This window comes from Silene latifolia, chromosome 2 (genome assembly GCF_048544455.1).
Source record: "Silene latifolia isolate original U9 population chromosome 2, ASM4854445v1, whole genome shotgun sequence".
Taxonomy (NCBI): domain Eukaryota; kingdom Viridiplantae; phylum Streptophyta; class Magnoliopsida; order Caryophyllales; family Caryophyllaceae; genus Silene; species Silene latifolia.
The window spans coordinates 130,992,484-131,007,107 of record NC_133527.1 but is presented as its reverse complement, the minus strand read 5'-3'; the positions used below and the strand labels follow the sequence as shown (position 1 = coordinate 131,007,107).

The 14,624-nt window shown below is 37.7% G+C and overlaps 1 protein-coding gene and 1 pseudogene across 1 annotated transcript; one reads left to right on the top strand and one right to left on the bottom strand.

Annotated features, from left to right (window-relative positions):
• The first annotated feature begins 660 nt into the window (after positions 1–660).
• On the top strand, positions 661–3,263 carry LOC141642985 (squalene synthase 2-like; annotated as a pseudogene).
• Positions 3,264–4,156: 893 nt separating this feature from the next.
• LOC141642984 (DNA-directed RNA polymerase II subunit RPB2) lies at positions 4,157–12,993 on the bottom strand. The gene is made up of 16 exons (XM_074451993.1): positions 12,362–12,993; positions 10,170–10,391; positions 9,792–10,082; positions 8,655–9,683; positions 7,952–8,107; positions 7,756–7,860; positions 7,465–7,590; positions 7,308–7,385; positions 7,086–7,181; positions 6,879–6,994; positions 6,721–6,790; positions 6,574–6,627; positions 6,324–6,467; positions 5,934–6,233; positions 5,045–5,467; positions 4,157–4,577 (listed from the first exon to the last, which is right to left on the bottom strand). Exons 1-16 carry the CDS (start codon positions 12,689–12,691, stop codon positions 4,458–4,460), a joined length of 3,660 nt encoding a protein of 1,219 aa, XP_074308094.1. The 5' UTR covers positions 12,692–12,993; the 3' UTR covers positions 4,157–4,457.
• Between the last annotated feature and the right edge of the window lie 1,631 nt (positions 12,994–14,624).

Here is a 14,624-nt window from a genome sequence, read left to right as displayed (position 1 = left end):
ACTCCCCATACACTAATTAGCAATTAGTTAATTAAGACATAAACCCTATTTTTTAATAATAATATAAGAAAGAGTCAATTAAATTATTAATATGGGATTAACGAATTAAATACAAGAATTAGGGAAAAGGTTAATGTGTTAACAATAGAGAGAGAAGGCCAGGTAGAGAGAAGGTAGAGAAAATTAGGTTTGATGTGTTTTTTTAGTGAAGGGTAACAAATGGAAAGTTTGATGTAAAAAGTATTAAAATGAGTAAAAGTCGTACTGCGAAAATAAACTCCGTATTATAAGGGGTTGTTTGATTACCCAACATAAAACACATGAATTGCAATTCATGTGATTTGTAAAATTGGTTGGTTGTTTGTTTGCCCCAAATCACATGAATTGAAAATCCATAGGAACTCTAATTCCTCCATGATGGGGGAAGTTCTTACCAGTCCCCCAGGTAAGTTTTAATTCCTATGGAATTCACTTCACACATTCCAACCAAACAATTTTTTTCCATTTCACATGAATTGCAAAATCATGTGAATTGTAACTCCCTTGGAACTTTAATTCCTCTAGCGAACCAAACGACCCCTTATTATTATTATTATTATTATTATTATTATTATTATTATTATTATAGCGACTTAAGTTTAAATTACGGAAATTAAACCTCGTTGAATTTTATGATCTCGGATTTGTATAAATGGAATAGCACCAAGAATCATTTTTGATAAGAGTAGATGAAAAAAAGATGGCAAGTATAGGAGCGATGTTGAAGCACCCAGATGAAGTAATGGCGATATATATGGAGATTGAAAATGGCGGTAAAGGAAGCTCAGAAACAGATACCTGAAGAAATTCATTGGGGATTCTGTTACTCAATGCTTCACAAAGTCTCTAGAAAATAGAAACAGATACCTGAAGAAATTGGCTCTTGTTATCCAACAACTTGGGACTCAACTACCTAATGCTTTTTTTTTTTTTTTTTTTTTTTTTTTTGGCAGCAGTAAAATCTATCTTTCTCTCCATTTCCCATTTTCTTTTGCCGTTTACTTGTTTTTATTTTTAAACGGAGCTCAACATATTTAGTTTGGTACTTGGAGCCCTTGATACTATAGGTTTATCTCTTTACTCCATAATCATAATACTTGTATCTCATTTACCAAATTTATTGTGGTCATTTGACTTTGGTGCATAAGCGTGTAATCAATGTTAGTTGTTAAACTTGGAAGTTGTGTTGTTTATTGGTGGTGTTGTACAGAGGATGATATGAGCATCGCCACAGAGGTCAAAATTCCTATTCTTAAGGCCTTTCATCAGCATACATATATACAACCGTGACTGGCATTTTGCTTGTAAGTGCAGTCAACCTTATCCTTGTTCCCTTCCGCTCTCCAAACTCAACAGTTTCATCATGTCTATTCTGTATGTTTACTTAAATAAAATAATAAGCTCCCTCCCACGCTGATATGCATTTTTTTGAAGGTGGTACAAAGCACTACAAAGTTCTCATGGATGAGTTTCATCATGTTTCACCTGCTTTCCTCGAGCTTGACACAGGGACCAGGGTAGTATTCTTAGCTAAATCTCCTTGGTTTGGAAAAAGTTGTTGGTTGCAAATTTTAATAATGTGAATGAGGAACATCAAAGACATCTTATTGTACATATATATATAAGATGTCTTATTTTCATTGTTCCAAACTAATTAATAGGAATAAATAATATAATATTTATTCCTATTATTATATTTATTCTTATTAAGGTTTTTGGTTGAGGCTCAACTATTACTATTATATTTATTCCTATTAGAAACACGAGCATCAAACAAATGTGTTTCCCTTCCATGCTTGTGCTTTATCTGCTACAGTTATCAGGAGGTGATTGAGGATATCACCACCACAAGGATGGGTGCAGGAATGGCTAAATTCATCTGCAAGGAGGTTTGTGATTATGCATATCTCACCGCCTTTCTATACTAATTACTAAGCAGGAGGTTTTACTTCTTTCCTTAGTAACTGACACCCACTTGAAACGTTGCATTGTGTAATCTGTACCACCAGTACTATTGTGCAGAAAACAAACATCATTCGTGATTACCTTGAAGATATAAATGAAATCCCCAAATCTCGCATGTTTTGGCCTCGTGTGATATGAAGTAAGTATGTCAACAAACTAGAGGTTAGTCAGTCAGTCTTACTTGATTGTTGTTATCGCATGTTCCGATCAACCACCTCTTTGTAAAATTAAGTTGCCTTGTGTTTGGGAATTGTTGAGCAGGATCTAAAGCATGAAGAGAACTCAGAGAAAGCAGTTGAGTGTTTAAATGAGATGGTGACTAATGCTTTGTTTCATGTGGAAGATAGCCTTGAATATATGTCTGCTTTACGGGGCCATGCAATCTTCTGGTTTTGTGCTATTCCACAAGTATGCCCTCCCTTTCTCAAGCAAGCCTGTCATTTGATCATTCGAACTCAACAAGTCCGAGTAAAATGTCAATTGTACAACTTTTACACAGTGTCATTGTTGTAGGTCATGGCCATAGGAACACTGGTTCAGTGCTACAACAACATTCAAGTTTTCAGAGGTGTACTGTCGTCAAGATGAGACGAGGTTAGTTATAACATTTCGGTCATTCTCCCTGTCGACATACAAATATCAATATCAATATCAATATCAATATATGACTTTCTGTCGCCTATGTTGTTCTTAGGTCTCTTTCCTATGGTAATTGACCAGACAAATTCAATGGCTGATGTTTATGGCGCCTTCTTTGATTTTGCCTGTATGTTAAAACCAAAGGTACTGTCCTAATTTCTCAAGCAGGCCTATCATTTGCTTATTTATAGCTAGGGAAATATCTCGCTGATCGGATAAACTTTGCTGTGGTTTCGCTTAGGTTGACAAGACGGATCCAAATGCCACAAAAACACTGAGCAGGATAGAGGCAATACAGAAAATTTGCGGGGACTCGGGAACTCTGAATAAAAGGTACTCTCTTTGGCTGAATCAGTAGTTTACGTTTGCTTTTCGATAATAATTTAATCTTACTAGTTATTGCAACTAAATATGCAATGCGTATTTTCCAGGAAATTATACATCTTAAAAGGCAAATCAGTAATCACACCAGCTGTGGTGAGAATCCTCAACGCTTCTTATATTCTGTTTGTAAAGCTTTATTCGTTGATCATAATAATTTATGCAGATTTTCGTGATTTTCATTATATTGGCGGTCATTCTATCCCGTCTATTTTTCCAACCACCAAAATAACTACTGACATTGGTACGAATCTCACACTTGTAATCAATTTACTATGAAATATTGAAATTTGAGCTTCTAATCTACAACATCCAACATTTTTGCGGACTCAGATTCACAGGTCTGGATTTCTTTCGAGTATGTGAATCAGGTCATTGTGGGAAGTGCAGATGTGTAACCGAATTCTATGAACTGCCTTCTTGATACATTTGAACCCAGAATGCTATTATTATGGTGTACTATTGAATTTAAATCAATATTTCATTTCTTGTTTTGTGTTGATTATGTATGAAACTTGTATTCTGAAATTTACCTTTCTTTTCTACTTGTTATTTACTCCGTATCATTTACAGTTTCAGTATCCCGTTTATTTCTTCTACTTCTCCCTTTGATTTCCACTTCAAATTTAACCGGTATTATCAGAATTTTCACCCATTATCACAATCTTGCATTGTTTTTGTTGCTGGGTCTCCGTCTTTTTCATGATTTCTTCAACTGCGATGCTTACACTTTCTTCCTCCTCTTGGGGTTGATGATGTTCAAGTAGTGAAAGCGGACAGAGTTGGTGTCAGTCATCTGAGTATCTCCTCCGGTCAGTAGAATGCAGGGACACTAAATTAGTCACTGGGATGGCGGGATACTAAAATTACTACTTGTTCAAATGTTAATTGAAGCCTGTAGATATCAAATGTTTACACTTACTTTACAGGACACAAGACCAGCAATCTTAAGCCTTAAAATAGCCAAAAAAAGCCTGTAGATTTGCTAAATGATGCCCTTGCCTCATGCAGTCATGAGTCATGATACCAGCTAAAATTACAAAAGTAAAAATACCTAACGAATGATCTCTTGTACTTTTCGAAATAGAAAATAAAACTTATAAACGGGATAATAATAATAATCACGGAATTCTTTCGTGCAATCGATCAACAGACGCAATCAGTTTCATGAATTGAAAAGTCCCGCGTCCAACAGATAAAACACTGTGTTTACTCGAGTCATATATACAGGGTTACTCACATCAGGGCATTCCCCAAGCCGGAGCACAGTTGGTCCAGTGTAAGTTCTACTACAAAATTAGAGGGTAAGGGACCCAAAGCTTAAATTTAAACTCTATCTAGGAATTTTATCGTTCAGGATACCGGTACAACGAAAAGAAACGGGAGAGGGATTTAAAAATACGAGAGCCATTCTTAGAAGGGAAAAGACGCCTTTAAGCGCCCTTCTTTTTCTGGTCCTTGAGCTTGTTCACATCCTTTGTGAACATCCTCGGGGCGATTGCCATGGACATCAGCTCTTGGAACAGCAATTTACAGGCATATGGAATGTGTACCTGTAACAGTTTACAGTACATTAATGACGCTCCAAAACAAACAAAAAACAAACTGCTGAATAACTGGACTCGCAAAAAGGGTAATCCGGATTCGGATATTATTACAAGTTCAGTTATCAGGCAAATTTAGGTAGTGATCAGTATGGTCGCTTCAGGGCACCTCATTCCGGGAGTGGCTATTAAGGTTTTTGTCTCTAATTGCTACTTTGCTAAATTAGGGGTTGGTTGGGTTTGGACTACTAAATTCTGTTTTGGAAACTGGTCGTCGAGTACCAGTCGGATTTAGAAATTAGTCACTTTGGATTAATTTGAGCTGTTCATCAATCCAGGTTCAGGACGCTTTGTACTGTTCATTTTTCCTTTGCAACAAGTCGGGTAAATTTTGCTAGGACTGAATGTAAAATTCCGCAAAACTAAGGATTTTCGTAAAAAGTTTAAAGGGAGAGCTGATGGAAAATGAAGAAAACCTGAACAATGTCTGTCTTATTCTTGCAACCTCTGCATTCAAAAGAATTCTTCTTCAGGTTAGCAATGGCGATCAACCCACAGCGCTCACAAACATGAACTCTATAAGCATCACTTTGGTCAAAGAGCCTCTCCTTGAGGAAGTGGGCGGCACCATGAGCAATCATGCAGTCTCGCTCCATCTCTCCAAATCGGAGACCGCCATCTCGAGATCTACCTTCAGCAGGCTGCCTCGTCAGAATTTGCACTGGACCTCGTCCACGAGAATGGATCTTGTCATCAACCATATGCTTCAGCCTTTGGTAGTATGTGGGCCCCAGGAATATCATTGCAGTTAGCTTCCTCCCAGTGTGACCGTTGTACATTGTCTCAAAACCACGCATCTGATACCCACATTTCTGAAGGGCCTTGCTGATATTGTCCACCTATAAACAAGCCAGAAGAATTCAATTGACCACTACTAAGCCTTTTATTAAGGTGACATTTTTTTCACACGATATAATACAAGCAAATTGTCACCTACACATTTTTTCTTCTTCCTTTTTTATGGTTTGCTAAGAGGGGAAAGGCCTATAAAATAAAAGGGATAGGGGAAGTTGAACCGGCAACCAATCATACCCAGGCCCTCAATCTCAAACGCAATTCATCAACTCGTCTAACAAACTATTTCCATCTTTCCAGCGTATAAAATATTATATTTTCAAGCGAAATGAAATATTGAATATTTTGTATCACAGAATAAAACAACACAACAAAAAAAATTGAATATATTTTCAAGCGAAAAGATGTCTCATCAGGACAAAAACATTAAGAAAGAAGAGGGGTGCGAAAGGGAAGCACACCATAAGCACCAAACTGCAACAAAAGAAGGTCGATCAAAAGAGAACTTACAGTGACATCAGTGAATGGGGTAGCGTCTCCTTCCTTACCCACATGAGCAGCAACTTTACCCATAATACACTCAATAAGCTGACCGATTGTCATACGGGATGGAATAGCATGTGGATTCACAATAATATCAGGAGTGATGCCTTCCACAGTCCATGGCATGTCCTCCTGAGTATAAGTCATGCCTACGGTTCCCTTCTGACCATGTCTACTACTGAATTTGTCCCCAATCTGAGGGATACGAACCGACCTCACTCTTACTTTAACAAACCTCAAGCCATCGGCATTTGTAGTCAGTAAAACCTACGGGGCACACAATTATTGTGAGCTCAGCTGCATACAAAAGTAACAACTCAGTTGCCAAGGGGAAAAATCGTCAAGTCAAACCAATACCTGATCCACAATACCGCTCTCACTGTGACGCAGGCTAATACTATGATCTTTACGTGAATAACGGGCAGCGGGCCCTTGAGCTTCTTCTGGGGCGAGGGGAGTAGTTTTCCCAATAATAACATCTTCACCAGAAACTCTAGTGCCCTGCCAAGCAACCAGGGATTAGAAGCAAAGTCGAATATCTTAATAATTAGAAGGAAATTTCTCCTCCAAATAGAAGGGAAAATGATGCAGCAAGTAATATACTTACAGGGGGTGCCAATCCATCATCATCCAGTTTGTCATAAGATCCATGTCGCATACCCTTCGGAAAAAATGATATCAATACCACATCATTGCATAAATAGAAACATCCACTACGGACTTAGTTTTGTACTCCGTATTTTTTAACAATTACCATGGTATTCGATCTGTCAGGACGTCCAAAGTCCTCCTTAATAAGTGTTCCCATTTTCTTCTCCTCATCCCTGTAATAGACATATGAACTACTGAGTGCCTAATATAATAAGATAATTACAATGGAAGCAAGCAAATAATGATCAATATATTGTTCACCTGTAAGAACGGAAAAACAGAGATCGGAAAAATCCACGATCAATCGACGACTGGTTCATGATGACTGAATCTTCTTGGTTGTAACCAGAATAGCAAGCAATGGCTACAATTGCGTTCTAGATAGAAAAAAAGGGGTAGAAGAAAACATTAGTTCAGAACAGTCACTCAAAAGAGTCAGTTAACAGTTCTGCAAAGCTGTGTATTTACAATTCCTGCTGGAAGCTGTCTAAAATGCAAGTGCTCCATGGCACGTGTAGTCACGAGAGGCTTCTGTGGATAGTACAGCACATATGCCAATGTATCCTAGAAAAAGACAAAATAGAAGGAACTAAATTAGAGATCACAAATGGATCAGCTTACAGCAAAATGCCCAACAGAACATAATGTGAATTTGTATCAACAAAATTGGAACATAATATAGATTTATACCATTCTGAATTGATAATTTGTGACATAAATTCCCATTGCTTGCTTCCCCATAGCTGACTGATAAGTATTACGTGGGGACTGCAAAATACAAAAATTAGAAGATAAAAACAAGAGGATTTGCACAAAAAAGCAGACATCAGCACATTAATATGCTTGCCTGATTATGATCAGGAAAGGGAATAATAGAGGCACAAACACCCAATATCAAAGAGGGGTGAATTTCGCAGTGAGTGTAAGTGCCCGAATATGACTCTTCCGGATTGATCCTTGCAGACACAAGATCCTGAAAACAAATACGAAAAGATCAAATAAGAAAAATATCTGTGTATGGGGGCAGAACAAATTCCAAAAGATCAAATAAGAAAAATTTCTGTGTATGGTAGGGTTCACTATCCATGATATATCTGCATCAATAAACAATATATATACACAGGCGGTATATACATACATTAATGGTCATGGAAATCATAGTTGTCTCTTCTTCTTCAGTGTCGATATATTCTATGAAGCCCTTAGCAACAAGATCATGCCACCCACCATCTTCAGGTGTCTCCTGCAACATAATATAAACGTCAGATACACAAATCAGCCTCACAGAAAACAGATATTTGAGAAGTGAAAGGAATCAAAACTTAACAGCATACCCTTTGTTGCAAAGCTCGGATATCCTTCTTCTTAATAAGAAGTCTTTGCTTCTCAACAATGAATAGTGGACGACTGCAACGACCATAGTCAGTATATATTCGCAACTCCTTCAGCCGAATATCTCTTACGACACCAACTTCAGTGTTGACATCAACCTATAAAATGATGAGGAACTAAGAATATATTGGAGAACAATAGAATTGACCACAGGAGCAAAGAAGCTCAAACAATTGAATGAAAATCCATGTATATCATAGATCACAGATATAGCAGAAAGTCAAGTATCAAATCAGATGCAAAGCAAACAAACCTAAAGAGAGAATGTCATTGAAAAAAATATATGCCCATGTATTAATATATAACCCACAACTCATGCATAAAACCTCTGGCCTAGAACTCGATCAGTCTTTTCTGAACTCAATCTCAAAGCAACAAACTGTAAATAAACAAATGCAATGCACACAGTAAGTACCAAGCCACCGAAATATACACGATAGTTATCTGAACAGCAGATGGCAGAACCATGCCATCTTAAATGAGTAACGTAATCTTCTCCGAAAATGTAACTCCCTCAATGTCAAACCAACAAACTGTAAAAACATAAATGCAATGCACACAGTATGTACCAAGCCACCAAAATATACACGACAGTTATCTGAACAGCAGATCGCAGAACCATGCCATCTTAAGTGAGTAACATACCCTTCTCCGTAACTCCCTCAATGTCTTGACAAGCAAATCAGGATCACGATGAATGCCAACCCAGCCACCATTAACAAAAATTTTGGTAGCTTGGGGAATCACAGCAGGCGAAATTTCCTCGAAGTTTTCCGTACTCCACTCCTCCAGAAACTCGAGAATAGGATATGCAGCAGACCCAACAGTTATGTACACCATTAACGCAAGATTCTTCACTAGTCCACAAGCTTGTCCTTCAGGTGTTTCAGCAGGACACATCATTCCCCATTGTGAATTATGCAACTGCCTAGGTTTAGCCAACTTCCCTTCACGCCCAATGGGTGAATTCAGCCTTCGTAAATGTGACAAGGTGGAAGCATAAGTAAGACGATTCAGCACCTGAGAAACTCCAGCTCTTGTACCGGCAGCGTTAGCCGCCCCCCAATTTCCAGTGGCAAGAGAATATTTGAGACCACTGGTAATTGTCTTAGCTTTTATGGCAAAGCTGAGATTCAGATCCTTTCCTTGGTCAACATTCTTCTGAACGTATGCTCTCACATCCCTGGTTAACTTTCTGAACAACTGTCGGAACAATCCTCCAAGAAGGGGCCCAGCAAGATCAAGCCGTTTATTACCATAATGATCCCTATCATCCTCCTCCCTACGCCCTAGCGCACATAGAAGGAGTCGATGGATAATGTAACCAAAAAAATAAGCTTTCTTAGTCTCGCAGTATTCACCAACCCCGACGTGAGGGAGCATTTCCTTTTGCAGAATCTCCTTCGCATACTTAATTCTCTTCTCCCTTGATACACCAACAGTTTGCCCTCTTTTTCCTATGTAATCAAGGGCCACTTGTTGGTTCTGTATAACAAAAGCCTCTTCCAATGAAGGCCGAAGTAACTCCATCATCTGAGTATCTGAAAAGTCGTAGCAAATATGCTCCAAAATATCTTTGTCTGCCACGAAGCCCAATGCTCGAAAAACTATTATTATAGGAATTTCTGATTTAATGTAAGGCAATGTAGCACGGATGTACTGCCCTGAAGAACCCTACAATTCAAAAACAGAAAGCTTCATCATTGAAAATTCAAAACCAAATAAATAAAGCAGACAATCAATGACTCAACTTGCTAAAATGGTCCAATTAATATATATTACCCCTTTAGCACCAGTACGAGAGAGCATCCTCACAAACATGCTACTAGGGGGCCTATTTTGAGTTTCCGCCATGGATCGAACTTCTGCCACATAGGCATACTTGTTTGGCTGTCTCTTTTGGAACACGTAAACATGATTTGTGCTCATCTTCTCTTGAGCAATAAGAACTTTTTCACTGCCATTAATGATGAAGTATCCACCTTGATCGTAGGGGCACTCGCCAAGTTCTGTAAGATCCTTCTCAGAGTTCTGATACAATGTGCAGTAACTCGACCGAAGCATGATGGGTACCTGATTAATGTAAATAAAATGAAGTAAGCACAAAAAAATTCATATTCATAATCATTTTAAAGAAAGGCACAAACTCAAAGAATATACCTTCCCAATGAAAACCTTTGGTAGCTCCTGAGTTTCAGTGACCTCTTCACCATCATGTCCTTTCTTAATAACTCTCTTTATGACATCAACATACAAAGGAGCTGAGTATGTGAGATTCCTCAGTCTGGCTGCTTTGGGAAACAAAGTTGCTGTTTCACCATCTGATTCCGTCATCATCGGCTTACTTAGATATATCTGACCAAACTTGATCTTATATATTGTCTGCAAGAGGATCAAACCATTTTTAAATATGGAGCATGCCACTGACATTACAAGGGTCAACTCCTCTCCAAACAACAACAAAATAATATCAGGCCAAACCCTTTGTTGGTATTGGCAATAATTCAATCACCAGATGTCAAGGGAAAAGACGTAGACAGACAAGCTCTCAACATTGAAGAAATGAATTCTGGCATCCTCTATGCAACATATTACACAATTCACACCACATAATAGCTCGGATTACGGGCATTTATTAAGGCGTTAACATAGCTCAAAACAAGAGAAAGAAGGATGAAGTGGTCATGGTGAAAGGAGGAAGAAAGGCCTGAAGGAACTATAACTTCCATTCAGGGGTCGCTTGGAACGGGGATAATTATTGGGGGAGTAATAGGGCTCAAATGAACTAGAAGATGGAGGAGGGTAGTAGTGGGGAAAGGTGAAAATGAGCAAAATAAAGTAATCCTTGCCTCTTATGGCGGGAATAGTTACCCACCTTTCCCCAAAGTAATGCATTACCCCAATATGGGGATAATAGTTCCTCCCTCACCTCCTCATTCCACCTTCCACTATCACCGCAAACCACCAACCTCCTTTTCTCATTTTTAACCCAATACTCAAATAATAATTATTCTCATCCCAGGCATGCCCCTACAAATATGTCTATGTATTACCACGGGGAGTTAAGGGTATCTATTAGCATCCTCACAACTATCAGTTCCGCCCCTTTGTTCCTCCTTCATGCCCCCTTAATTATTATTCCCGGTCCTAGCAAGCCCGCAGTTTTTACTCCTGCAACTTCGGACCTCAGAACATACCCAAAGTCAGTAACAAGGGCTGCTGATAGCTTAAGACTCCTCAAGTATCAGCGTCATAGAACTTACCAACTAGATTTGGAAACATGACACATTTTCAGACAAAACCATGCTGTTTGACGTACGCGACTCTTTTTAAAATAACTTTCTAGCTAACACCGATCTGCTATTCTGATTCAGCATCTAAATATTTACAACACAATTCCTACAGATTTTCCTCTCCGGACTTGACTTTAAACAACAATCCCTTGATCGCCTGAAACACCAAAAATCTTCAGATCTATATTTCCTTTGTAATGCTGTCCACGATAGCATAACACTTGCAAACTATGGAATATATTTGTAAAACACCTCACCTTCGGACACGTACTCCTGAGAGGCTGCAACACATTTTATCTATCTATCTCACTGTAAGCTCAGTGGCTCTACTCTCACATCCTTAAACGGATCCAAAAATAACAAATATTCCTTCATCTTAGTCATTAAGCCTCATTTTCATGTTTCTATTGACAAATATTCCTCCATCTTAGTCATTAAGCCTGATTTTCATGTTTCTATGAACAACGGAGCGTATTTATTTAAATAGAGTGAATAATTAGCTTCAACAGTTTCCTCTCCCAAGGGAAAACATCAGTCGTAAGCTTAAAGACAAAACAACCACCTCTCACGACCATCACGAAGCAAGGGGGGTAGCAGCAAACATTTTCTTACTTCATATTTACGAATCAGCTTACTAAATTACTACTAACTCATAATTCCAATGCATCAAACCCCCTAACATCAAATTCAAGCTCCGCCACAACTCAAAACCTTCAATAAGCCCGATTTTCATTTTCTATGAACGACGGGGATTATTGAGTTAAATAGAGTGAATAATTAGCTTCAATAATTTCCTCTTCGAAGAGAACAAATCAGTGATAAGTTTATGGACAAAAACTGACAACCATGGGAAAGCGAGGGCGACAGCTATCAATTTTTTAGCTCGTATTTACAAATCAATTTCGTAAATTACGCTATTACATTACTAACTAAATATTTCAAATATGGATTCTAACTCCCTAACCTCAAATCCAATCTCCGCCACACGATTACGAACTCAAAAAACAGTAAACAACCAAACCTGATAAGATGAATCATCAAAGAGTTTAAGAAAAGAACCTCAGCAAAATCAGACTGATGGCCAGGATTATGCTGGGATTCGGGACGAATCTCAATATCAGCAGATTCATCAACAATTTCCTGCATCGTATTTTGAATAAACTCATCAAAAGAATCGAGTTGTTGTCTAACAAGGCCCTTTTCTTCGAAAAAAGCACTGATAACAGCCCAAGCATCTTCCTGAGTAATCTCATCTTCGTCTTCATCATCATCTTCAACCATCATTACCTCTTGTTCTTCATCTTCTTCTTCTTCTTCTTCTTGTTCATTGCCTCTCATCATCATCATGTTATCGTTTTCGTAACCGTATTCTACCCCGTTCAAGTTCATCTTTGTAGAATTGAGCTAGGGTTTGTGGGATTTGTAAAGAGTTTAATTCGTTTTGGCGGTTTCGTTTGATTTGATTTCAATTTCGATTTAGTGTGGGGGAAAATTTGTTAGGGTGAAGAGCGGCGAGAGAGGAAGAAGAGGTGCAAAGGGATTATTCAGAGGAGGGTAAGTGGATATATATAGAGGAGAAGGCTGAGGCGGTTTGGGATTTCTGTCGATGTGGGAGAAGTAGTATGATGAGTGAACAAAAAGGATGGGAAGCTCATCGTGAAATTCATGATATTAGTTTTAAAACGTTTTGCAATTAGCTTCTCGTTGTCTCAATTGTTTGTTTATGAAAACTAGTTGGTTGCCCTCGACCTAACGGTCGCGGTATCCGATTACGTTAATTTGATCTTTATCTCCGAGATTAAAGTTGTAATTGTCTAATATTTAGATTGACTTATGTTGACTTTAGCATATTGCCTATTTAAAAGAAATTAAATTATTTTAAGTTAATATTGAATTTTAGCTTAATTTAATTATATTTGTCCCGTTTAATAGAATCCGGATCGATCCATATTGCAAATTGGGTTATTTGGGCTCTAAAGCAAATAATATGATCAATTGGGCCCAAAAAATTCACTTGACAAGAGAATGTAAATTACCCGAAAGGAAAAGACAGAGGAGATAAACAAAGAATGCGTAATGTAAATAGAGCAACAATATGCACTGCATAAATTATTGCAAACTTCTTCTAACTAAAACCATATTTACTTACAAGATCTTGTAGCATACATTTATGGCTAATTGTTGAATACTAAATATAGACAACAAATTAGGAAACTCCGGCATGGTTATCAAGGTGAGTGAAGTTTTTATACGGATCTAGAGTGAACGATCGAAACAATTTGGGGCAATGAATGACTTTGGCGATTGAGAAGAGGGAATGATGGAAGTGTAGAGGGAAAGGGAAAGTGTGAGCAGGAGGAAAAGAGAAAAGAAGAAATGTGAATGATGTGTGTTGTGGGCGGCTGAGATTAGAGGAAGTAAAGGATGGACGGCTAGGATGAATCACTATTGCTAAGCACTGTTCATTGGAGATACTATTCCTAAGCTACAGTAATCGAACTTCTTACATTTTAAAGGAGAAGGATTAATGCATATGACAAAAGGAATATTACTTGACGAAAAACTTTTAGTTGAGTGTTATTGTGTATATATAGTTAGTGATGATTCGTTAACGACTCTAGTCGCGATAAATGCCCTCCATCTTATAAAAAAATTTAGGGTTATTTAATAAAAATACTCTGAACTATGCGTGTACTGCTTAAAATACTATGAACTCTACTTTAACTACGAATAAAACCAACTTTTACACCCCTCCGCTTTAAACAGAATATGTGTTTTATTGACTTGTTGTAGCAGGTTATTTGTGGTTTGGGCCCACTTTTATCTTTCAACGTCTTCATCTTCCTGCTTAAGGTTTTCTGTAATATTTTTTTTCTCTCTCTCCCATTTTAATGGTTCATTATCTCTCATACCTTTTAATTTCCCATTTTTCTTTCTTCATCCTTTCTCAAATGAAAAACGCATCTTCATCTTTATCAAACTCATGTAATTCCAAAATTACAAGTGGTACTACTCAATCATCTTACCCTATCAGAGCAAATTCAGATTGTACGGAGTATATAACAAGGGAAAATCGATCATATTATATACACTTTTACTTTCTTTGCCATGGCTAATATAGTAATATGTATGTTCAGATGGGTTTGCATGATCATCAACATCCTACTTTTGATAATATGGCTTAAGATGAAGTATAAATTGGGTTAATATATTGACATCAATGACATGCTTTTGATTCTCAACTGATTACCCAAATTATTGAAACATATTAGCTATGTTAATTAATTCTTTTAGATTGAAATTGATTTCTAATTCAAAAAGT

Bases quoted from the DNA above. Each gene is read 5' to 3' on its own strand.
- LOC141642984 (XM_074451993.1), bottom strand. From the start codon at position 12,691: ATGAACTTGAACGGGGTAGAATACGGTTACGAAAACGATAACATGATG. The intron at 10,392-12,361 runs GTTCTTTTCTTA...ATCCTCTTGCAG, and splicing joins ATCAGTCTGATTTTGCTGAG to ACAATATATAAGATCAAGTT. The intron at 5,468-5,933 runs GTAAGTTCTCTT...GCTTGTTTATAG, and splicing joins CCCCATTCACTGATGTCACT to GTGGACAATATCAGCAAGGC.